General features: G+C 66.3%; 4 protein-coding genes across 4 annotated transcripts in view; 2 read left to right on the top strand and 2 right to left on the bottom strand.

Moving 5' to 3' along the window:
* Positions 1-2353: 2353 nt before the first annotated feature.
* IFI30 (IFI30 lysosomal thiol reductase) lies at positions 2354-5784 on the top strand. The gene is made up of 7 exons (XM_082010809.1): positions 2354-3948; positions 4685-4864; positions 4943-5017; positions 5093-5188; positions 5282-5434; positions 5522-5590; positions 5688-5784. Exons 1-7 carry the CDS (start codon positions 3814-3816, stop codon positions 5751-5753), a joined length of 774 nt encoding a protein of 257 aa, XP_081866935.1. The 5' UTR covers positions 2354-3813; the 3' UTR covers positions 5754-5784.
* An 811-nt stretch (positions 5785-6595) lies between these two features.
* MPV17L2 (MPV17 mitochondrial inner membrane protein like 2) lies at positions 6596-7874 on the top strand (the record flags this gene model as incomplete). Its single annotated transcript, XM_082010913.1, has 5 exons — positions 6596-6770; positions 6957-7127; positions 7436-7512; positions 7604-7732; positions 7809-7874. The coding sequence occupies 5 exons, from the start codon at positions 6596-6598 to the stop codon at positions 7872-7874; spliced, it is 618 nt and encodes a 205-aa protein (XP_081867039.1).
* A 2344-nt stretch (positions 7875-10218) lies between these two features.
* Positions 10219-11710, bottom strand: RAB3A (RAB3A, member RAS oncogene family). Its single transcript, XM_082011083.1, has 4 exons — positions 11354-11710; positions 11020-11138; positions 10785-10909; positions 10219-10420 (listed from the first exon to the last, which is right to left on the bottom strand). The coding sequence occupies exons 1-4, from the start codon at positions 11579-11581 to the stop codon at positions 10230-10232; spliced, it is 663 nt and encodes a 220-aa protein (XP_081867209.1). The 5' UTR covers positions 11582-11710; the 3' UTR covers positions 10219-10229.
* A 3280-nt stretch (positions 11711-14990) lies between these two features.
* Positions 14991-21125, bottom strand: part of PDE4C (phosphodiesterase 4C) — a 9542-nt gene continuing 3407 nt past the window's right edge. Inside the window, 14 exon segments of the mRNA XM_082011092.1 lie at positions 14991-15917; positions 15991-16173; positions 16380-16502; positions 16601-16755; positions 16845-16944; positions 17036-17200; positions 17272-17370; positions 17454-17632; positions 18182-18275; positions 18412-18524; positions 19119-19168; positions 19289-19353; positions 19464-19500; positions 19581-19769. Coding sequence (XP_081867218.1) covers positions 15393-15917; positions 15991-16173; positions 16380-16502; positions 16601-16755; positions 16845-16944; positions 17036-17200; positions 17272-17370; positions 17454-17632; positions 18182-18275; positions 18412-18524; positions 19119-19168; positions 19289-19353; positions 19464-19500; positions 19581-19769 — 2077 coding nt within the window. The 3' untranslated portion in view covers positions 14991-15392.

Genomic DNA, 21125 nt, shown 5'->3' on the forward strand with positions numbered 1-21125 from the left:
TAGGAGGTGGGATCCAGTTGTGATTGAATTGCTGTGGGCGAGCACAGCCCCCTCCCCTTCCCCTATAAGCAGGTCAGATCCCCTTCTTGCTAGCAGGTCTCCCCGCTATGCATCACTGTAGAGCTAGATTCCCGATTCCTCGGTGTGCTACTGAGGTTGCGAGCGCTGCTCCGGTCGAGGGGCTCCCTGCCTGAGTGCCGGAGGAAGCAGAGGAGGAGGCTCGGTTGAGCATGTGCATCCTCCACTCTCACTCTCCTCGGTGATCTTGCAGGCTGCCGTGGTGTCTGGTACGAGGGGTGCTGCTCTTCCATGCAGAGACTCGTTTGGAAAGGAGAAACCCCATCCTCTGTGGGGCTTCTTGGCTGAGGTCTCCGCTCTGTGCTGTGCCCCACCTCGCTGTCTTGTTCCCTAGTGTCATAACCTCTTGAGTGTTGCTGTCTGGGGAGGGAGGATCCGGTTAGTGATGAATCTCTCACCTTTGTTGTGCCAGCTAAGCTGTGAAATCCTTGTTGGTACCCATGTTTTTCCTGGCAGAATCTGGGGGACGCACAGCTCGTTGTTTCCAGCTGTCTTCGGTGAATCTCTGCAAACGTAACCCATTGAAGCTAACTGTAGCTCTGTAAATATGGTTCTTTTCGTAATCAGCTGCTTACCTAGTACTGGTGTTTGCTGAACTCCCACTACGATATGCGAGCACGTGGGCAGCAACTGGCCAGGCTGTTGCAGACTTGGGTCCTGCCAGCTGAAGCAGGAGAGGGCTGGAGTCCGATGCACACTACGAGCCCTACGCAAAATGAAGGACCTCTCTGCTGCAGGAGGAGGGTATCTCCGCTGAGCCAAGGGCCTTAGCGCATAGAAATGTATATGCATGATGTCGAACTATGTATGCAAAGCACTTATAATCATGAGTACTGTATGGAGACTTGGGGTTGAAAGAGCTGAGGGTTGCTGTAGTGCTGCCCAGCGTAGCTGGCTGGTGCAGGCAGGGATTTGTTGTGTCGGAATTCAGAGGGCTCGAGGGCAACGGAGGTGGCCCCGGAAGAGCTTTAAAAGCTGGACCTGGGCTGAGAGTTGAGGCCGTGGTTATCCTGTCTGCCTGGCTTGAAGAAAGCATTAATTGTCCTCTTGATTTGCCGGAGAGGCTTTCCCTTTTGGAGGCTGCGTCCTCAGGACAGGCTGGTGGATGCTGTAGGCTTTGCTGCTTCTGCTTTGTGCTACGACTTGGGCTGCGCCGGATCTGTGGGGTGCTGTGTGCTCATGCTCTGCCTGCATCCTGTCCTCGATGTGCCATCTGCGTCGGGGACCACGCTGTCCCTCCTCCCCAGGTCAGCTCTGCTGCTTGCCTTGCTCCATGCTGGTCCCCAGATCCTTTTGGATCTGGGATTGCTGGAGTAAATGTCCCGTTCTCGTTGCTTGTGGCAGCTCTCCTATGCTCGACTGTACAGACCCTATTCCCTGCTCCGCCTGCCCTCTCTGACCCCTGGACCGGTTTTTTTGGTTCCTCCAGTTTGTCTGGTTTGGCGCTGTGAGGATGCGGGGCAGCGGTGCCGTCCCTGACCCATCGCAGCTCGGGTGCCGAAGTGCCACGGAAGGGGCAGGCGATGCATCAGGGGAGCTGTGGGGCACACAGCCCAGGAGAGACTGCGTTTGGCTTTGGGGATCCCTTGGGAAAAGCTGTTGGGGATAATTAAGGGAATAGTTTAGACTGAGATGCATGAGTGATGAGGGCAGAGGGGAGTGGGGCAGGGAGGCCTGGTGCTCAGAGCCCCTGTAGACGCAGAGGCCTCCCGGGGTCTGCAGGGTGGGCCGGGGGGACTGTGCCGGCACCCCAAACCTGCCCAACTCCTGGACCCGTCGCAGCGGTGCATTTTCAACCCAGGGGCTCTGTGCTGGTCCTGTGCTCATCCCTGCACCTCCAGCAGGTCCCTGTGCCACGGGGCAGGCTGCAGGCGGATGGGATCCTCCAGCCGCTCACCCCACAGGGACCAGGTCCCCCCAGCACCAACGTGAGCTCGGGGACAGTCCTGCCAGGGGGGTTTGCTCCCAGCTCACACCTGCCAAGCATCTGGGAGAGTCTCAGCTTCAAGCTGTCGCCTGTCGATGCTTCATTTGGTGCTCGCTTTGGCTCTGCTGCCCAGGGAAATTCCAGCTTCTCATGATGGGGTTTTTTTTTTTACCCTTTCAGCTGAATTTCTGCTGTTCTCCCCCCGTTGTCCCTTCCTGCCCCCCAGACAGAGCCTCTTCCTCCCCCAGGAGCGTGGGCAGCTCAGTGTGAGCACAGAGGAGGCGTCCCAGTTGCCCCTCTGCATCTTCCAGCACTGCCATTCCTGCCCACCGGCACCCATCGCCATGGCCCGTCCCCGATGGGGCTCTGCTCGCAAGTCCTGTGTGCAACGAGGAGGAAAATGCCCTTCCCCAGGGCTGCCTTTCCCTGACGGTGCTTGACTTGGCTCCCTGAACCGCGGCTTTTCCCTCGTCTCCCCCTGGGGTGGAAGCCCAAGCCCTCAGCTCCCTGCAGTGAGCTGGAATAAGCTAGTTGTGATTTGTCCTTTGATGCTTTTTGCTCGTGCTGTTCGCGCCGCGGGATGAACCCGATAGCGATGTGTTTCGAGGCCCTGGGCTCTGCTTTGCTGCTTGCGTCCCCTAACCCAGCCACGCACCCGCGTCCTGTGGGTGCAACGTGGCCGTTCCTGCTCCCCAGGGCACAGCTTGGGTCTTGTCCTTCCGTGTCCCAGCTCGGGATGCTCCGTGCTCCCCCCTGTAGCCCCCCCGAGGGCTCTCGTGTCACCGGTGGCTTTGTGCTCGGAGAGGATGTGGCAGCTGCGTGAGCGCTCCTGAGATTTTAGTTCCTAGGTATATGCAATAATAAATAACTTGCCACTTCAGCTGTTCGTTACCAGCAGTAGTTCTCTATGCTCTTTCTGTTGACGTTTACTAATGTAAACCCAGTATTTGTTACTGTAAGAGGATTTTTTTTTGTACGGTACTTCAAAAAAACCCACAAAAACAAACCAAAAAAAAAAAAAAGAAAGAAATAAACAGAATTAATGAAATGGCTGCGGGGACTTCTGTGGGAGGGGTGTTACACCGGGGCAGCGGAGGTGGGAGGGCGTTGGGGCTGTGCCCCAGCTCCTGGGCTGGGTGCAGGATGTGACCCAGCATCCAGCCCCTGCTCCCTGGTGTCATGTGGGGCTGGGGCACGTGGGGCCCAGCCCCAGGCTCACCGGTCGGGCAAGCGAGGAGGCGGCAGCTGAGCCCCAAGGGGCAAGAAACAGCCGGAAATGGTGGCTATAAACAGTGGGGGAAGTTCCTCCACAGAACAATTCCTCGTTTCGGCCCTAGAAATGAGCCCAGGGGAGGTTTTGGGCAGCACCCAGTGCCCGCGCCCACAGCTGCCAGCCTGGGTGTGCTTCGGCACCTGCACCCAGGCTGGGGGGGGCTCTGCAGGGGGCCCGGCAGACAGCGGCGGGGGTCCCGCAGAGCCACCCCCCTGCCCATTTGGGAAACGCCGAACTTCTCGCTCAGGGTTGGGCTTCTGTCCCTGACCCATCACAACCTGTGGGGAAGCAGCAGTTGCCGGCAGAGCGGGGGCGAGGGGGTGCAGCCCCAAAGCCCAGATTTGGGGCTGCGGACACAGGCGGGACAGCAGGGACGGGGTGGCCAGAGCCGGGCGGCCCCGCATGAGTCAGCAGCGTCGGCGTCACATGAGGAGGCTGGTTGAGCCGGGAAGGAAGGGTGTGTGGAGGCGGGCGCAGCCGGGCTTTAAAAGTCCTCGCCGGGACGCGTTCGCCTCCACGCCACCTCACCATCCCCATGGCCCCCGCGGTGCCCTTGGCTCTCCTAGTGCTGGTGGCCCTGCTGGCCCCGGGGCTCGGGGTGGCCTTTCCCGGCTGTGACTACCCGCCCCACCTCTGGTGCAGCTCGCGGGAGATCGCCATCGCCTGCCAGGTCAGAGCCGCCGGTGCCAGGGCTGTCCTGGCCACCCGCCTGCGCCAGTAGCCCACGCAGGGCAGGGTCGCCCAGCACGCAGGGACATGTCCTGCCGAAACGGCACACGCGGGGCTGGGTGCCTGCCCGGCGAGCGGGGCTGGGGTGTGTGGGGACGGCGTTGGGGCATCGCACAGCCGCGGTACCTGGTGCAAGCACCGGCGCTGAGCATCCCTGCGGCATGGGCTGGCACGCTGTGGGGATGCTCAGAGCCTCCATGCCGCACCGGCACCCCAGCAGTCCCCGGCATCCCCGGGGAAGAGCTGTGCTACCGCCAGACCCCAACCCTTCCCCAGGCACTGCTGGCACTTCTGCTTTTTCAGCATAAAATAGCTTTTCAGCTTATTCTGCCCTCAGTGTCCCCGGATGGTGACACCGCTGCAATGGCAGGTCCGGCAGCGCCCTCCCAGCCCGGCGGGGCTGCAGCCACCGCCCAGCAGTGGGTGCTGGGTTTTACCCCCACCCAGGCACGTCCCGGCCCCACCAGCTATGTTTTAGTCCAAAATATTGTGGGGAAGTTCCCGTGGAAAGCCCCGGCGCTGTACCCCTGCTCTCACTTCCCTCCCATCCCAGCACACCCTCGTTGCCCTCCTGCTGCACATCCCAGGAGCTTTGCCCCATCCCCTGCAAATACGGGGGAAGGGGGGGCTGCAGCCGTACCCCACCCCTGCGCTCCCCGCAACCTTCCCGCACGCAGGCGGAGAGCCGCTGCGCCAACCTCTCGCGCCCGGCGGCTGCGCCCGTGGAGCTGAGCCTGTACTACGAGAGCCTGTGCCCGGCGTGCCGCGCGTTCCTGGTCCAGGAGCTCTTCACCACCTGGCTGCTGCTGCCCGCCGAGGCCCTGAACATCACCCTGGTGCCCTACGGCAACGCCGAGGTAGGAGCTGGCCCGACCCAGTGCCGCGGGCGCTCGCCCCGGCGCTGCCAGCCCCGCTCAGACTGGTTGGTCCCGCAGGAGAGGAACGTCAGCGGGAAGTGGCACTTCCAGTGCCAGCACGGCCCGGAGGAGTGTTTGGGCAACATGATCGAGGTGACGGTGACGGTCCCCGTGGTGCCGGCATGGGGTGGGTCCAGCGGCCCCTCACCGCTCGCCCTGTCCCCGTAGGCCTGCCTGATGCACGAGGCCAAGAACTTCAGCACCTACTTCCCCGTCATCTTCTGCCTGGAGTCGGGCAGCTCCGTCACCAAGAACCTGGAGGCCGTACGTCCCCTTCCCCGTCCCCCGTGCCCCGCCGCGGGGACGCCCCCGTCCCCCTGACCTCCCGGCGCGTGCGCGTGTCCCCCTCCCCGGCAGTGCCTGCAGGTCTACGCCCCGCAGCTGGACGGGGGCCGCATCGCCGCCTGCGTGCAGGGGGACGCGGGGGCCGCCCTGATGCACCGCAACGCCCAGCTGACCGAGGCGCTCGACCCCCCGCACCAGTTCGTGCCCTGGATCGTCATCAACGGGGTACGGGGGGCAGGACACCGGGGCGCCGGGCAGGGCCGGGGCACCGCCGGGACCCCCCTGACCAGCCCCGTCTCTCCCCCTCCACAGAAGCACTCGGATGAGCTGCAGGCGCAGGCCGAGGCCTCGCTGCTGGGGCTGATCTGCCGCCTCTACCAGGTGGGCCGGCGGGCCGGGAGGGGCCAGCTGGGCTGGGGGACATGTCCCTGTCCCTGTCCCTGTCCCTGCCGGGGCTCTAGCGGCCGCTCTCTGGCAGGGGGAGAAGCCCGAAGCCTGTGGGGGCTCGGGGGCTCCGAAGGCCCTGACCGGCTGCAGGCGCTGAAGGGACGGCGTGGGAGCACCGAGCGAGCGGCGAATAAAAAGGATGGTTTTGTGGAAAAACAAGAGGCTCCGGAGTGGTGGGGGTGTGGGGGGGGAGTGGGGAGGGGTCGGCCTTGCCCCGCCGCGGTGCGGGGGAGGAGCGCGAGCTGGGCCCCGGGGCGGAAACGCTGCTGCCTCGGTAGGTGTCATGGCGGCCACTTAGGCCGCGGTAGGTGTCATGGCGGCCGCCTGCGCCTCGGTAGATGTCATGGCGGACACCAGTGCCTCGGTAGGTGTCATGGCGGACACCGGTAGCGGAAGGCGCCCCGTCACGGGACGCGCCCCCTCTTCCGCGTGCCGGTGGCGGAAGCGCGCGGCGGTGAGCGGGGGGGGGGGCAGTTGGTGTGGGGTCAGGGGCGGCTGGGGGCACCGGGGGGCGGCCCGGTGGGTCAATGGGGGGAACCGGGAGCACGAGGGTAATTGGGGGGGTGCCCGGGAGGGGGAACTGGGGAGTAAATGGGGGGTACAGGGATAACTGGAGCGAGTGGGGGGCATCCAGCAGGGGCAACGAGGGGGACTGGGGGTGCAGCAAGGGTCGCGAGGGGTGTAAGGGTAACTGGGGGTGAGTGGGGGGCACTGGGGTGCCGGGGGGAGGGTCCAGCAGGGGGACCTGGGGGGCACTGCGGGAGTAGCAGGGGCACTGGGGGGACTGGGAGGGTACAGCAGTGCTAACTGGGGGAGCTGGGGGGCACAGCGTGGGTATCTGGGGGGCACAGGAGTGACTGGGGGGCACGGGGCGGGGGTGCTCCATCCCCACTGACCCCCACGTCAGGGAGGGGCCGGGGGGGGGGTCCTGCCCGCAGGATGCCGGCGTGGGGCCGGCGGCTCCTGCGCTGTTGGAAGCCGCTCTTCACCGGCCGCCTGCTGCTGCTGACCAACACGGCGAGCTGCGGCGCGCTGCTGGCCGCCGGCGACACGCTGCAGCAGGCCTGGCACCGCCGGCGGCACCCCGACACCGAGCCCCAGGTGGCCCGCACAGGTGAGCCTGACGCGGCGTTGAATTCGCGCTCGTTATCACAGAGGGGATTAATTAGGCTCCGGCTCCCCGGCACCACACGAAGCCACGTTTGTGCCTTCCCCAGAGCCGGATACGCTTTGGAGGGCGGGGGGGGGCCCAGGGTGACGTAAATAATGCATCGGTCGCCGCCGCGGCGTTGTGTTGCAGGACGCATGTTCGCCGTCGGCTGCAGCATGGGCCCGCTGATGCACTTCTGGTACCTCTGGTTGGACGCTGCCTTCCCGGCGCGGGGCGTACGGGGGCTGAAAACCGTCCTGAAGAAAGTCCTTATCGACCAGCTGGTGGCATCGCCCGCCCTGGGCGCCTGGTACTTCCTCGGTACGCGGCGGCACCCGCCTTGTGTCATTGGCACCAAGGACTGAGCGTGGCCCGCGCTGCCGGTGACGTGTTACGGTTTGTGGGCGCCGGCGTGACGCCCGTCACCCCCGCTTGGTGGGGCAGACGTGGGTTTCCTGGGGCTCCCTCCCTCTAGCTGGTGCCAGAGCTGCCCTCCCCTCCCCACCATGGGAGTTTTTTGGCATTTTTTGCTGTCCGGCGCAGCCGAGATGGTAACTCCCATCCGCGCTCCCCAGCGTTGGAGCCTCGTGGGCGCTCCCATCCCCACTGATGTCCGTCTGTCCCCACAGGCATGGGCACGCTGGAGGGCCAGTCGCTCGAGGAGAGCTGGGAGGAGCTGAAGGAGAAATTTTGGGAGTTTTACAAGGTAAATACAGCCCCCGCTGAGCTCTGCCTCCCACCCGCGGTGTGGACCGGGCTGCGGCGGGGAGCGCCTGGCTGCTCTTTGCTCTCGGCAGGCTGACTGGTGCGTCTGGCCGGCGGCTCAGCTCATGAATTTCCTCTTCGTCCCGCCCAAGTACCGGGTGGTTTACGTCAACGTGATCACGCTGGGCTGGGACACCTACCTCTCCTACCTCAAGCACAGGGTGAGTGCCGGCACCGTGGTGCCACGCGGCCGTGCCGGGCTGGCACCGAACGCGCGCCATCTCTCCTATTTTCTAGCCCGGCAGCCCCCCGAGCGCCGAGCACGACTCGCCGCGTGAGAACCGGCGCGGTGTCGGGATGTAAAGAGGCGGCTGCTCTCAACGACCGCGACGTTTTCGGAGGCTCCGGCCCGCGGCGAGCGGTTTGCTGGGCGTCGTGGCCGACGCGGCTCAATCCACCCACGAAAGCGATGGCCGGAGACCACTGCAACCACCGTCTGCGGCTCGCTGTGCGGATCTTTCTTAACCTATTAACTCATCAACTGATTGCAATGATGGGTTTGGGTGTTTTTAAGGAATCTCGTGTCGCAGGCCAGCCGGTAAAGCCGATTTCTTTTTATATCCATCCACTGAGCCCACGCTGCCGGGGCAGGGAGGAGCTGCCGCAGCTACGCTTTGCCTTCAGCGCCTCGGGGAAGGTCCCCAGCGCACTCCCCTCCGCTGCAGCCAGGTTTTTTTCCCTTCTGCAGGGCAAGGCTGGCCCCCCGCTCCCTCCACCACCCTCCTCCGCTCTTCTGCGGAGCCGGCCACTCGGGTCCCTTCCTTGCTCCCGCTTCGGCCGCTCGGCAGCGGGACGCTGCCCCTCTGCTCCCGGTGCCGCTCCTCAGCCCTTTCCCGGCTGCCTTTTTGTCTCCACTCGTCTCCCTTTCGCTCCGCCGTGCACCCACCTCGCCGGCACCGCGCGTGGGCTCTGCTAAGCTGGGCTGCGGCCACCCCAGTTCTTATAAAAATAGCGGTGTGATCGCTGCCGCCTGCTCGCCGCCGGGTTTGGCAGCGGCGGAGTCGACACGGAGGCGGTTGGGGGTTTTTAAGGCAAACTTTTTGCAGGATTTGGCCCACAGCTCCCCTCTCATCCCAGCCCCACAGCTCCCCGGGCACGCTGGACACTCACTCCGTAACTTGGGACCTTACTTATTTCCAGCATCGATGAAAAGTGCCTAAATGTGATTTCTTTTTTTTTTTTTAAAGCTTAAAGCTGTGCCTTACTTACAGCTCTGTCCTCGTCCCTCCGGCCACGCGCCCCCGGGGGGGGACACCAGCCCTCCCACCGCAGCAAACCAAGCTGCCGAGCCGCAGCGGGAGCCATTTGCTGAACGCTAATTAAGAAACCGGATTGGTTTTGCTCCTCTCCGGCAACGAGTTCGACAGCGCGGGGCCGAGGTTATCCACGGGGAAGGGAGGGACCCTCCCGCTGCCCCCTCTCCCCCTGCAATGACCCCGAGGTGATCAGCATTGATTTATTTCTTCACAACAGTTCTTTAATACAGTGATTTTTAGGAAATTGTACTCTTTTGACACTTTTTGACATTTGTACAGTACAGTGTAACTCTTCCATAAGTAAACTTCACAAAAATTAGGAAAGGGGGGAAAGATGGTATCACGGGCGGGGAGAGGAGGGAAAAAACCTGTAAAATAAAGACACGGCGCTCCAAGAAAAATAAATAAGAGGACAGCACGACCCCCGGGTCCGTCGTCGCTACAGGAATATCCACTTATTCACAGTCTCCACAGAAGCACGGTACTACAGGAACACGCGAGGAGCCAAAAGCCCTGCGGCAAATTAACGACATTCCTCCGAGCCCTGCTAGCCCCCCACGAGCCAAAACCGGGGGCTAATTAGCCCCCAAACTGGGGCTAATTTGCTGCAGCTTGCTTGGCTGGCCTCGCTTCGGTGTTGTTTTTTTTTTAAACCTTTAAATAATAGATTTTTTTTTTTTTTTTTTTTTTGAAGTGATATTCACAAGCAAGGTTTACCACACCGAGAAAATAAAAGCAAATAAAATAAATGCACCAACACGGTCACAGCACGGCAGGTCACGCGCACAGCGTCACTTCCTACGCCTATTTACAAGGAGTTGTTCTTATGTACAAGGAGGAAGACGGTGGGAGCATAAATTAGCATCTATTTATACAAATAAACAAGAGTTAGGAAATATCCATCCATCTGGGCGGGGGGGAAGGAAAGCCGGGCACAAAGAGCCCCCAGGAGCTCTTTGGGCGGCGGGGGGAGACCTCCGCCGGGCTGGGGAGGGGGACACGGGGAATCCCAGCTGGGACATGAGGTTTCAGGGTCCCATTTGGGGTCCCACCCCGGGCAGGGGGGGCCCGTCCCTGCTCCCCGGGGAGGGACGGGACCGGGGGCAGTGGCGAGCAGACAGAGAAAATAGTATTTTTCAGAGAGGGGGGTTTGTGGAGCGGCTAAAAGCAGAAGGGGGGGGAGTTTTCTCCTACCAGCCCAGGCTTAAAAATAAATTAAGGGGAGGGGGGCACAGCCTAACCGAGGGGGGGAGGCTCCTAGAGGGGCTGCAGCCCTTTCGGAGGTATCAGCAGCAAAAGCCCCCGCGGGACCCCCAAGAAGAGGGGCTCGCAGGGGGGAGGCGGTGGGGGGAAAGGGGGTGCACTGACCGATTTTGGGGGGGGCGTGGGGAGGGGGCTGGCCCTAGCAGGCACAGTCCTGGTGCGGGGGGGCCTGCTGGTCCGTGAGTTGGGGGCCCTGCTTGGCTCCGGTGACCGCCGGGTCGGCCGTGTCCAGCGACTCCGACATCTTCTCGCAGATGATGTCCACCAGCCGCTCGAAGGTCTGCTTGACGTTGATGTTGTCCTTGGCGCTGGCCTCAAAAAACTCAAAACCTGGGGCGGGGGCGGCGAGACGACACCCATCAGGGCTCTGAAACCCCCCACCCCGCCGCCGTCAACCTCTCACAGCTCCTCGTGCCCCCCCCGTAAATACTGAGGGGCCGCGCCTGCGCCTGCCCGGGGACGCCCGATTTTCCGCACCCGGCGCCGGGTTTATTTGGCTGTAACATAAACCGGCATCGCACCCCGGAGCTCACGGCTTAATTACACCTTCCCCCCCCCCCCCCCTTCTTTTTTCTCGTTAGGTGACGAGTCGCCGCTGCTATCGAAGCGGAAGAATTACGGCGAGGGAATTAAGCCCCTAATTAAATTATTTGTGGGAAGACGGCCGCGCCGGTGCCGGGGGGGGGACGCTCACCCAGGTGCTCGGCGAGCTGGCGGCCCTTCTCCGAGGAGACGACGCGCTCGTCCTCCATGTCACACTTGTTCCCCACCAGCAGGACCTGGGCGTTGTCCCAGGAGTAGGTCTTGATCTGGGTGGACCTTCGGGGGAGGCAGAGAGGGAAATCACGCCGGGCGGCAGAGCCCGGCACGGGCGGGGGGTGCCCGTGATATGGGGGGGGCGTGCACCCAGAGCCCACCCGGGCGCTCACCAGTCCTGCACGGCGTTGAACGACTCCTCGTTGGTGATGTCGTACATCAGGATGAAGCCCATGGCGCCGCGGTAGTAGGCGGTGGTGATGGTGCGGTACCGCTCCTGGCCGGCCGTGTCCTGGGCGGGGTGGGGGGAGAGCAGCGCGTCACCCTCCGGGGACGCGGGGACGGCGTCCGGACGCCCCTCGGGGCGCGCCGGGGTCCCCAGGGACGCGTCCCTCCCTACCGGCGTCGCCCCCCCCAGCCCCGGCAAACGGCCGAGCAGCCCCGCGCCAACCGTCCCCGCCGTGCCGGGCTGGGGGGGGACCGGCAGGCACCCCCGGAGGGTCTCACCCAGATCTGCAGCTTGATGCGCTTGTCGTTCCGGTAGATGGTCTTGACCTTGAAGTCAATGCCGACGGTGCTGACGAAGGCGGGCGTGAAGGAGTCGTCGGCGTACCGGAAGAGGAAGGAGGTTTTCCCCACGCTGCTGTTGCCGATGATCAGGATCTTGAACATGTAGTCGAAGTTCTGGTCCGAGGATTCCTTCTGCCCGTAGCGGGAGTCGGTAGCGGACGCCATCTGCAAGGCGGAGGAGAGGCCGCCACGGGGATGGCGTGGGGACGGCCGGGGCGGCGGTCGCAAACTCACGCCGCGCCGGGCCCCGGCCGGCACCGGCACCACGGTCCGGGGCCGTTTCCCACCGGTGCCGGCACGGTTGAGTCATGTTTTGACTCGGGATGGGCGAGCAACGCCGAGGCGCTGCTGCCATCGGCGGGGTCGCTCGGCCCCGGGACCCTCCCCGAAGGGCTCTGCCGGGCCGGCTCCCGCCACCCCCCGACGCAGCGACCCCCGAGAGATGCCCACGGCAAACGTGGGGTGCGTGGAACCCGGCGGCTGCCGGCACCGGGCGGGGGCCATCGCCCTGGCACGGGCGCAGCCGGGGCCCGGGGTGCTGCATCCCTCCTGCATCTCCCCTGCAAAATGGCACCTGCGGCGGGTGCCCCCGCGCGCCGTGCCCGGCCCTTCGGCTGCGCGGCGCGGCGCTGCGGGGAGGGTGCTCGGCGCTGGGCGGGGGGGCGATGCGGGGGGCAGGGGGGCACGGAGGTGGGTGCTCGCCCACCTGGGGCTGCAGGGTGCTGCAGGTGCAGGGTGCTGCAGGGCGGAGCACGGGGATGCCGGGCAGCGGGTGCTGCAGGGTGCTGGGTGCTGCTGGGGGGGTGCTGCTGGGTGCTGGGGGAGTGCTGGGTGCTGCTGGGGGGGTGCTGCTGGGTGCTGCTGGGGGGGTGCTGCTGGGTGCTGCTGGGGGGTGCTGGGTGCTGCTGGGGGGGTGCAGGGGGGTGTTGGGGGTTTGCTGGGTGCTGCTGGGGGGGTGCTGGGGGGTGTTGCTGGGGGGTGCTGGGTGCTGCTGGGGGGTGCTGGGGGGTTGCTGGGTGCTGCTGGGGATGCTGGAGGGGTGCAGGGGGGTGCAGCTGGGGGGGTGCTGAGGGCTGCAGGGTGATGCAGGGAAAGGGCTCAGCCCCTGCCCCTCCCCGCAGGCCCGTGCCCGGTGCACCCGGCCGGTCCCCGCTGCACCCCGGTGCACCGAGAGACGACCCCCCCACACTCCCCCCCCCCACCCCGCCGCCCTGCACCGAGAGCACCCGCCCCCCCCCGCCCCGCATCTCCCCCCCCCCCCCGCCCCGCCCCGCTGCAGCCGCCGTCCCCGCCAGCTGGCGCGCGCCCCCTCCCCGAGCAGCCCCGCCCGCCCCCGGTGCCGGTGCCGGGGGGTGCCCGGGGGGCGCGGAGGGGGCGGGGGGGGGGGGGGGGGGCGCGGGGGCGCGCGCTCACCTCCAGCCCGCGCTCGCGCCGCCGCCTCCTCCTGCAGCAACTGCAGCAGCGGCGCGCGCCGCCCCGGCGGTTGCAGAGCCCGGATGACGTCGCCGCGGGGGGGGGGGGGGGGGGGGGCGGAGCGCGGCATGTAAATGAGCGCTGGACGTCAGAGAACGGGCCCCGGGGGGGAGCGCTGATTGGCTGGCGGTGCGCTGTGATGGACAATCCGGCGGATACCACGCCGGGCGGGGCGGGGAGGGGAAAGGGCGGCAAACCCCCCTCCCGGCACGATGGTGGAGGCCGCCCCCCCCCCAGCAGCGCGCAGTGGTGCGGCCCGGCGGCGCCCCGGGATCGAGGGGCTGAACCATCCCCTCCCCGAGAGGGGGGCGCGGGGCGGACTATCCCCGCTCGGAGGGGGGGGCGGGGAGCCGCCATCTCCGCTCACGGCGGGTAGCGACCCCTTAACAGCCTCACCTGTCACGACATGACCCATTATCGCGATGGACAGCGCGGCCCGCGGCCCCCCTGAGGCCTGCACCCATGGGCAGCCTGATCCCAAACCCTGACAGGGGCACCCGGCCCTCAGGTGAGGGTCGGTGCTCCCAGTGCTCGGCCCAGCTGGCGCGGGGGGGGCACAGTGTGGCGGCCATGTCCTGCCCGGGTCCCTTCATCCTCCCTTGCCCTGAGGCAATCAGCGGGGATTAGGGGGAGGCAGCATATGGCGGCCCCGCAGGAGGCCCCTCTGCAGGCCCCCGGACCCTCCTAGGGCCGGCCCTGCCCTGCCCTGCCCTGCCCTGCCTGGGGCAGCCTGTGGGGCCTTGGGGACCCGAGGGGCCCTGTCCTGGGGCTGCTCCTCGCCACTGCCGGGACTCACCGAGGATGCCACAGCCCGTGGGAGGACAGAGCTGGGCACCGCCGGCCATGGGCGGGCACCATCCCAGCAGGGACGGGGCCCAGGGCACCCAGGGGCAGCAGGACAGCACAGGCTGTGATCAAGGCACGACTGGGAGGCAGGGATGGACCCAGCCACCACGGGTGCTGCCCCCCACCTCCTCCAGGCATGGGCTCCGCCACCCTCCTTGGTGCATGGATGCTGCAGCCCCTCTGCCAAGCAGGGCTTTTTCAACCAGGTCCTGCCCTGCTCCCGGCCCCAGCCGGGCGGAGAGCCTGGGGCAGACCTGAGGGCAGCATGAGGCCATCCGGGGAGCTCCGGGAGCACGGAGGCTCTCCTGGTCCCTAGCAACCTGTCGGCGCTCAGCCCCTCTCCGTTGAGAGAGATGGGGGGGATGCCGAGCACGCGCCCGCGAGGCGGGGATGGCACAGAGCCACCCGCCAGCCCCTGCGGCACCCGGCACTCCCGGGCCGAGCCCTGGGCTGGGAAAGGAGCATCTGGCTCCTGTGGCCCCGCCGCCGCCGCCGGGGGAGCACGGGGCAGGCAGCGGGCGAGAGCTGGCAGGGCCCCGCGTGCCAGGGCAGTGCCACGGGTGGGGACGTGTTTGCAGATATAAATCACCGTTGGGAGCAATGCGGAAGAGCCGGGGAACAGGCCCTGCGCCACGCCAAGCCGGCGATTAAATATTTACCTTAGCCGGTTGTGTTTGCCAGTGATGGATCGACGTTTCCAGGGAGGAGCTCGCTTTTGTTCAAACACGGAGCAGGGCCCTCCCCGGTGCCTGGCAGGAGATGGGGCCACCAACCGTGCCGGTCCCTGGGGACATTGGCCCGACCGGCACGACCACGGCTCCTGTGGCAGCGGCACGGTAAAGAGGCTCTTACAAGGCTCACATTTGGGGGGAAACAAACCAAGTTTAATCTCTGGAAGGTGAAGGAAGAAACCAAAAGGACCCTGGGGGCTGCCCCGGCCCCTGCAGAGACACGAGGTCGCGGCGCCTGCCCGGGGCCCGAAGTGCAAAGTACAAACGCAGCATTTCGAGTGCTGATCACAGGCAGAAACGCGTCTTTGTGCCACAGCAACGCGTGTGAGTGCACCCAGGTGAGGCTTGTATTAAAAAGTGAGCTACAAAAGGCTTTAAAAAGTGAACCTGTCCCCAAATAAATAAACCACTGTCTCATGCCCGTGCCGTGGTGCCTGGCCGCACTGAGGTCCCTGGTGCTGGGGGCTGTCGCCAGCACCCTTCGCCCACCTCGCCGTCCTGCTGTGGGGCTGATCTGTGAGGGGCCACCCAGAGAGACACCAAAATGCTTTTGGCTGTGCCTGGCCCCGTGGGGCACCTCTTCCTGGAGCCCTGTGGGGCATGATGTACCCAGGGCTGGGATGGGGCAGGAGCACGGTGTCCCCAAGCCCTGTCTGAAGGGGACAGGGGCCTTTCCCAGCAGCCGTGCACGGGGACGCGGGGTGGGAGCAGGGGACAGTCGCTGGGAGAGGGCGAGCAGCGTCCTCGTGCCCATTGGGACCTGCCCAGCTCCCGCACGGGGACACGCTTTGGGTCCCTCCACGTCCCGGTGGTCCCTGCGGTGCCGGTGCTGCCCACTGCCAGCTCTCCACTGCCCCCAGCACTTGCCGGGGCAGCGCCCAGTCCCACGTCCCCGCGGCAGTGAGGACACCCACCGGCCGGTGCCGCTACGTGCCCAGGGGCAGGAATGTGACGTTGCCCTCCGTGTCCAGGCACAGCCCCTGGCTGCCCTCAGGCCCCGGCACCGAGTGCCCGCCGCCACCGCTGTCCTTCGGCATCATCCCTTCCAGCGCCCGCCGGTTGTCCACATCCCTGGGGCGGGTGACAGGCGAGTCCCGGTCCCCGGAGCCGGGTGACAAGTGCTCGGTGTCAGCCAACTCCGAGTCATCTGTGGCAGGAGTCTTGGAGCCGCTGTTGTCCTCATCCAAGGGGCTCTCGGCCCCCTCCAGCTCTGTGTCCGACTCACCCTCCTCCTCCTCCTCCTCCTCCAGCGTCAGCTCGAACTGGAACTTGTCGGTGGTGGCGGGGGACACTCCGGGTCCCTCGGGCGGTGGGGAGGGGCTGCGTGGGATCATGCTCTGGTACCATTCCCGGTTGTCCTCCAGCGTGTCCAGGATCTCCTGGGCGTCAGGGTGCACCAGGTCGGCCCACGTCTCCCACAGCGGGTGGGCGATGAAGTCTATGAAGCCCACCTAAGGCGAAGGCAGAGCTGAGCCCTCAGCCCAGCCCTGTGGCCCCCACCCTGGCCCCACGCCGCTGCCTCACCTGGGACTTCTCCACGGAGGCGGTGTGCTTGTCGCACATGGGGCTGATCTCCATCCCCTTCTCCCGCTCCCGGTCGCCTTGGCAGAAGAACTCCACCATGATGCGGTCGGTCCATTGCCGGTACAGCTCCAGCGGCTTCGTGGGGTTGCTGAGGTCGGCGCAGTGCACCATGTTCTGCAGGACCTGCAGAGAGAGCCACGGCGTCAATTACCCAAAGTTCTTTGTCCTCTGGGGCCACCACCCCTGTGCCAGGAACGTCCTTGGCCATGTCCAACAGGGGTTGGGAGGGGTGGTGGCACCAAACAGGACATCCTGGCAGCCCTGGCCGGAGCCAGGAACCGACACCTGCAACACCAGAAAGGTTTCCCCACCCACGTCCCGGCACCCACCTGGATCCGGTCAGAGTAGTTGTCCAGCAGCAGCACCCCCAGGCTGGTCACCTTCTTGGTTTCCACCATGGTTTTCAAATCCGCCAGCAGATTCATGTGCTTGGACATGTCCGTGGCCAGCACCTGGGCAAAGCAAGCCGGGAACGGGGCTCAGCCTGACCCCACCACAAAGCCCCCCAGCCTGGACCCCCCACCCTGGGGTCCTCCAGGCCCCCCCGTACCATGTCGATGACCATTTTGCGGAGTGACTGCCTCTGCTTCTTGCTCAGGTTTTGGAAGATGTCGCAGTTCTCCTCCTGGAGAAGCTTGAAGCCCACGGCCAGGTGGTGGTTCTCCAGCACCGAGGCGTCGTTGTACATCAGCGCCAGCTCCGAGTCTGTGAGACAGCACCGGTCACCTGGGGTGGCTCCTGGGTGCCAGGGCCCCCCACGCCCCCCCCAGCTCCACTCCTGCAGCCCAGCTCACTGGTGTTGATGAGGAACTGGTTGGAGACACCAGGATGATCAACGTCATGGATGGCGCTGGCAAAGATGGCAGCCATGATCTCCAGGTCCGTGAAGACAGCCTAGGGATGGTGGAAAAAGGCGTTGCAGATGTGTTACAGCCCTGCCAGACACGCTTGGTGGCCTCGGTGGCCTTGAGTGACCAGGGCTCACCTCCAGCGCAGGTGTGGAGAGGAGGACGTGGGTGGACTGAGCCACATCGGCGGCATGGATGTTGTTGTGGTAGGCCACGTCGGCGTGGTAGTGGTCCTCCAGGGTCAGCATGTAGGTGATGAAGGTGTTGACGGGGATGCGGAAGGTCTTCATCAGGTCGCGCTCCTGCGGGGAGGAGGGAGGTGGCTCATCCCCATCCAGGCATGGGGATGGGGACATCCCGTTGGGATGCTCACCTGGAAGATGCTGTACATGATGACCGTCAGCGGGCGGTTGCCCGAGTACTCAGCGACTTTAAACACGTTGAGCCCCCACTTGTTGGTGTCCTCCAGCTCCTGGGGACCAGAGGGACAGAGGTCCATGTGGTGCCAGCGCCGGGGACCCCACAGCCAGCCGGCTCACCCACGCTGGGGCCCACCTTGGCCAGCAGCCCCTCCTGGTCCGTCCGCACCCCAAAGCGGGGGATGCCGGCGGCGGCGAGGCTGGAGCCGTGCGTGAGCTTCCTGACGCCGCTGATCTGGGACATGGGGCGCTTCCTCCGCTCCTTCTCCTTGTCCTTGGCCAGCGCCGAGGGGATCTCCACCTCATGCTGCTTGTCTGGGCCGGCACGGAGGGGCCGTGAGCAGGGTGGGAGCCTGATCTCCCCTCCGGCATCCCCCCCGGTCACGCTGATGACATCAGCTGGCGCAGATAACACCGCAATGCCATGGCAACGGGGCGGGGGGGGGGGGGCTGCCTGGGGGTTGCCCAGCACGTTTCCTCACCCTCCTGCACAGGACCACCCGCCTGCCATGGGACCCAGACCCTGCCCTGGAGCACCCCGCGGGGCCACAGGGATGGCCCCAGCAGCCCCAGTGCACCAGTATGCACCAGTATGCACCAGTATGCACCAGCACTCCCAGCCGGGAGAAAGCTGTGACACTCCCAAGGCAGCAAATCCCACAGGGACACCTGGGAAAGCCCCCCCTGCTCCCCCCATTTAATTTCTTTGCAAGAAGTGAGCGGGACCAGCCGCTGGCACCGTCCCCGTGGGCACCCGGTACCACGATGTGCCACGGGATTGTGCCCGGGTCCCTGCGGGCGCAAAGCCCCCCCTGCTGCCGGCGGAGAGGTGACACCAGGCGGTGTCCCCGGGGGGGTCCTCACCCAGGAAGGTGCTGGAGATGTATTCGGAGACCTGGTTCCCCGAGCGGCTGGTCTCCGAGAGGTGCGTCAGCTCCCGGTTCAGCATCCTTTTGAACTGCGGGCAGCGGGCAGGGCTCAGCGCTGCGGGGGGCAGGCAGGACCCCCGGCTGCCCGTCCGGGGGGGCTCTGTGGTGCAGGGATCTCTGAGCCCCCGCAGGGTGATGGAGGGGCTCCGTGCCGGGGACCCTTACCTTGTTGGAGGCCATCTCGCTGACCGAGTGCCTGGTCTGCAGCGTCTCCAGCTGGTCCAGGCACCAGTCCAGCTCCTCCAGGGTCTCCCGCGAGAGTTTCTGGTGGGCATCTTCTGCTGGGGGCATCCGCCGGCTTGGCAAGGGACCTGCCGCCGGCGCGGCGACCCGCCACGGGGGCACGCGCAGGGTCCCGGCCGCGGCACCTCGAGCCCCGGCGGGCGGCTGTACCGCACCCGGCCCGAGGGCTCACCGGCTTGGCTGCTCACATCTCCCCCTGAACGGGGCGGCCGGGGGCACTGGGGGATGCGGGGGGCTGGCCGGGTTCGGGGGCCGGGGTCAAGCATCCCCGGGCAGCGGGGGCTCAGCGCCGTCGCACGGCGGCCCCGGCACGCGGTGTGCCGCACCGTGCCCGCGGGGTGACGGCCAGCCCCGGGACAGCCGGACTCCCACGGGGCCCCGCTCACCGCCGGGTTTTATTAATGGAAGGTTTGACGTCAACGGGAGCCTTTCCACCGCCGCCGCGGCGCGAAGGGCGGCCAGGCGGGAGGAGCTGCCGAAAACCAGACATGGATCCCAAAGGGCAAAGCTGCAGCTCTGCCCCAGCTGGCGGGGCCTTGCTGTACCCCCCAGGGCCCGGCGGGACCCATCCCCGGGGATATAGGGACAGCCGGCTCGCCCCAAAAGCATCTTCCCCCCCCAGCACTCACCGGCGAGGCTGGCCTTGCTCCCGGAGGGCAGGCTGCTGCTCGACGCTCGCCTGCGAAACATGGGGGGGCTGAGCATCCGGGACCCCCGGGGCGGTGCCCTCCCCTTGCCGTGGGCCGCAGTCCCCCACCCAGACGAGACCCTCGCCCTCCCCGTCCCACGGACAACTCACTTGAAGCCGGCGCGGTCCTGGAGGTGGGTCAGGTTGCTCCGGACGGTGCGGAGGCTGGCCAGGACCTGGGGGGCGAGAGGGGGCTGGGGCCGCGCAGACCCCCCCGGGACACCCACCCCGGCGCTGGGTGCAGGGACGTGTCCCCTCACCGCCGGGGTGCGGGGACGGCACCTACCTGGGCGAACGGCGTGACGATCATGTCTTCTCCGTGCCTGCGGGAGCAAAGGGAGCGTGAGCCTCAGGGAGGGGACGGGGGTCCCCGGGGATGCGGAGGGGACACACGGACACTCACAGGTCGCTGGCGATGGAGGAATTGCGGGACATGGCTTTCGGGGACAGGTCGTAGTCGCTGTCGGAGCGGTAGAGGAAGGACTCACGGCGCTGGCCGTGGGAGAAGGTGCCTTGCAGGACCAGCCCCGCGCCTGGGCTGGCCTGGGGGTCCAGCGCGCCCCGGCCCGGGGGGCCATTCTCCAGGTCAAAGCTGCGAGGGGAGAGGAGACAGGGCTGGCACGGGGCGGGTGGCCCGGGGATCTCAGCCCACCGGGTGTGGGGCACAGCCCGGGGGATTCCACGGGGTTTGCCAGGCTCTCCATGCCACTGTCCCACTCAGCCCAGCATGCCCCAGCTCGGTGGCCCCTGCGGTGACACCGGCCACCGCCCAGCCTGGCCCAACTGGCTCCTTTACCCCCGTGCTGAGAATGGGCACAACTCGGTGCATGTGGACACCCTCAGCACCCTGCCAGCACGCTGGAACTGGGGACACTGGCTAGTGAAGGCAGGTTGTCCCATGTCACCCAGGTGGGACAGGACCCCCTGCCCTGAAGTCCCCGGCTCCAGAGACCCTGGGGAAGGGCTGGCTCCTGCCCATCCCATCCCTTCCCTGTCCCCAGCACCATGATCCCCGATTGCCCCAAGTCCTCGAAAGCTCCAAAGCCTCCATCAACCCTGGCTTGGGGCACCGTGTCCCACAGCAGGGACAGTGTCCCGGCCGCGGCACAGAGCCAGGGGACATCGAAGGACAGAAACCGCCGGGGAAGCCAAGCCCTGGCCCTTGGGAACACGCTGGTGGCTGCCTGGGGACACCCCAACCAGAGCCACCCGGCAGCCGTGCGGGTCCGTGGGGGGACAGGGGATGTGGGGACAGGGATGGTGACCCTGCAGTGTCCCCATGGTGGCTGCGGCCACCTCACCCCCCTCCTGCACGGCTGGCCCAGGGGTCATGGGAAAGGCTGCGCCCAGGGACACGGTGATGGTCACCCAGCGCCTGTCCCCTCCTGCAGCCGCCGCCACCGCGGGGAGGGGGACGAGCCACCCCAGGGCACTGGGTGAACTGGGGAAGCGTGGGTGCCACTGGGGCCACCCCATGCCCATCGCGCCGCTGGGAGCCCGGCACCTACCTGATGCAGGAGTGCCTCCGGGACGGGCACCGGCTGCCCGGCAGCATTTCCCCGCTGCGGCAGCACCGCCGGCAGCCCCGGTCCCCGCGGCGTGGCTGTCCCCGGCAGCGGCAGTGTCAGCCAGGCACCGCGTCAGGCCGTCCTGCAGCCCCTTGTTTTCCTGCCCCTGCTTCGCGTCCCCGATGGTACCGGGGACACAAAGCCGCATTGTGGCTCTGCCGGCCCCGCGGGTGATGCCCGCGTCCGTTCCCGGCCCTGTGCCACCAGCTCTGACCCCGCTGCCACCCCAGGGGACAGCCCTGAGCCCCTGAGGTGGGCAGAGGGGACACAAGCCCCGCCGAGAGGCTGGTGCCGAATTAAACCCCCTCGTTTCAGTGACGGGCTGTCGGCATTAATAACCGCCATGCGGTGCCGGATGGCGGCGGGGCCGGGGGACGCTA

Source organism: Phaethon aethereus, assembly GCF_964289735.1.
Source record: "Phaethon aethereus genome assembly, chromosome: 26".
Classification (NCBI taxonomy): domain Eukaryota; kingdom Metazoa; phylum Chordata; class Aves; order Phaethontiformes; family Phaethontidae; genus Phaethon; species Phaethon aethereus.

Coding starts and splice junctions, on each gene's coding strand:
- IFI30 (XM_082010809.1), top strand. CDS start 3,814: ATGGCCCCCGCGGTGCCCTTGGCTCTCCTAGTGCTGGTGGCCCTGCTG. Junction 4,865..4,942: donor TGCCCTACGGCAACGCCGAG/GTAGGAGCTGGC, acceptor TTGGTCCCGCAG/GAGAGGAACGTCAGCGGGAA. Junction 5,435..5,521: donor CCTGGATCGTCATCAACGGG/GTACGGGGGGCA, acceptor CCCCCTCCACAG/AAGCACTCGGATGAGCTGCA.
- RAB3A (XM_082011083.1), bottom strand. CDS start 11,581: ATGGCGTCCGCTACCGACTCCCGCTACGGGCAGAAGGAATCCTCGGAC. Junction 10,910..11,019: donor TTCAACGCCGTGCAGGACTG/GTGAGCGCCCGG, acceptor CCTCCCCCGAAG/GTCCACCCAGATCAAGACCT. Junction 10,421..10,784: donor CCAGCTCGCCGAGCACCTGG/GTGAGCGTCCCC, acceptor CCCCCGCCCCAG/GTTTTGAGTTTTTTGAGGCC.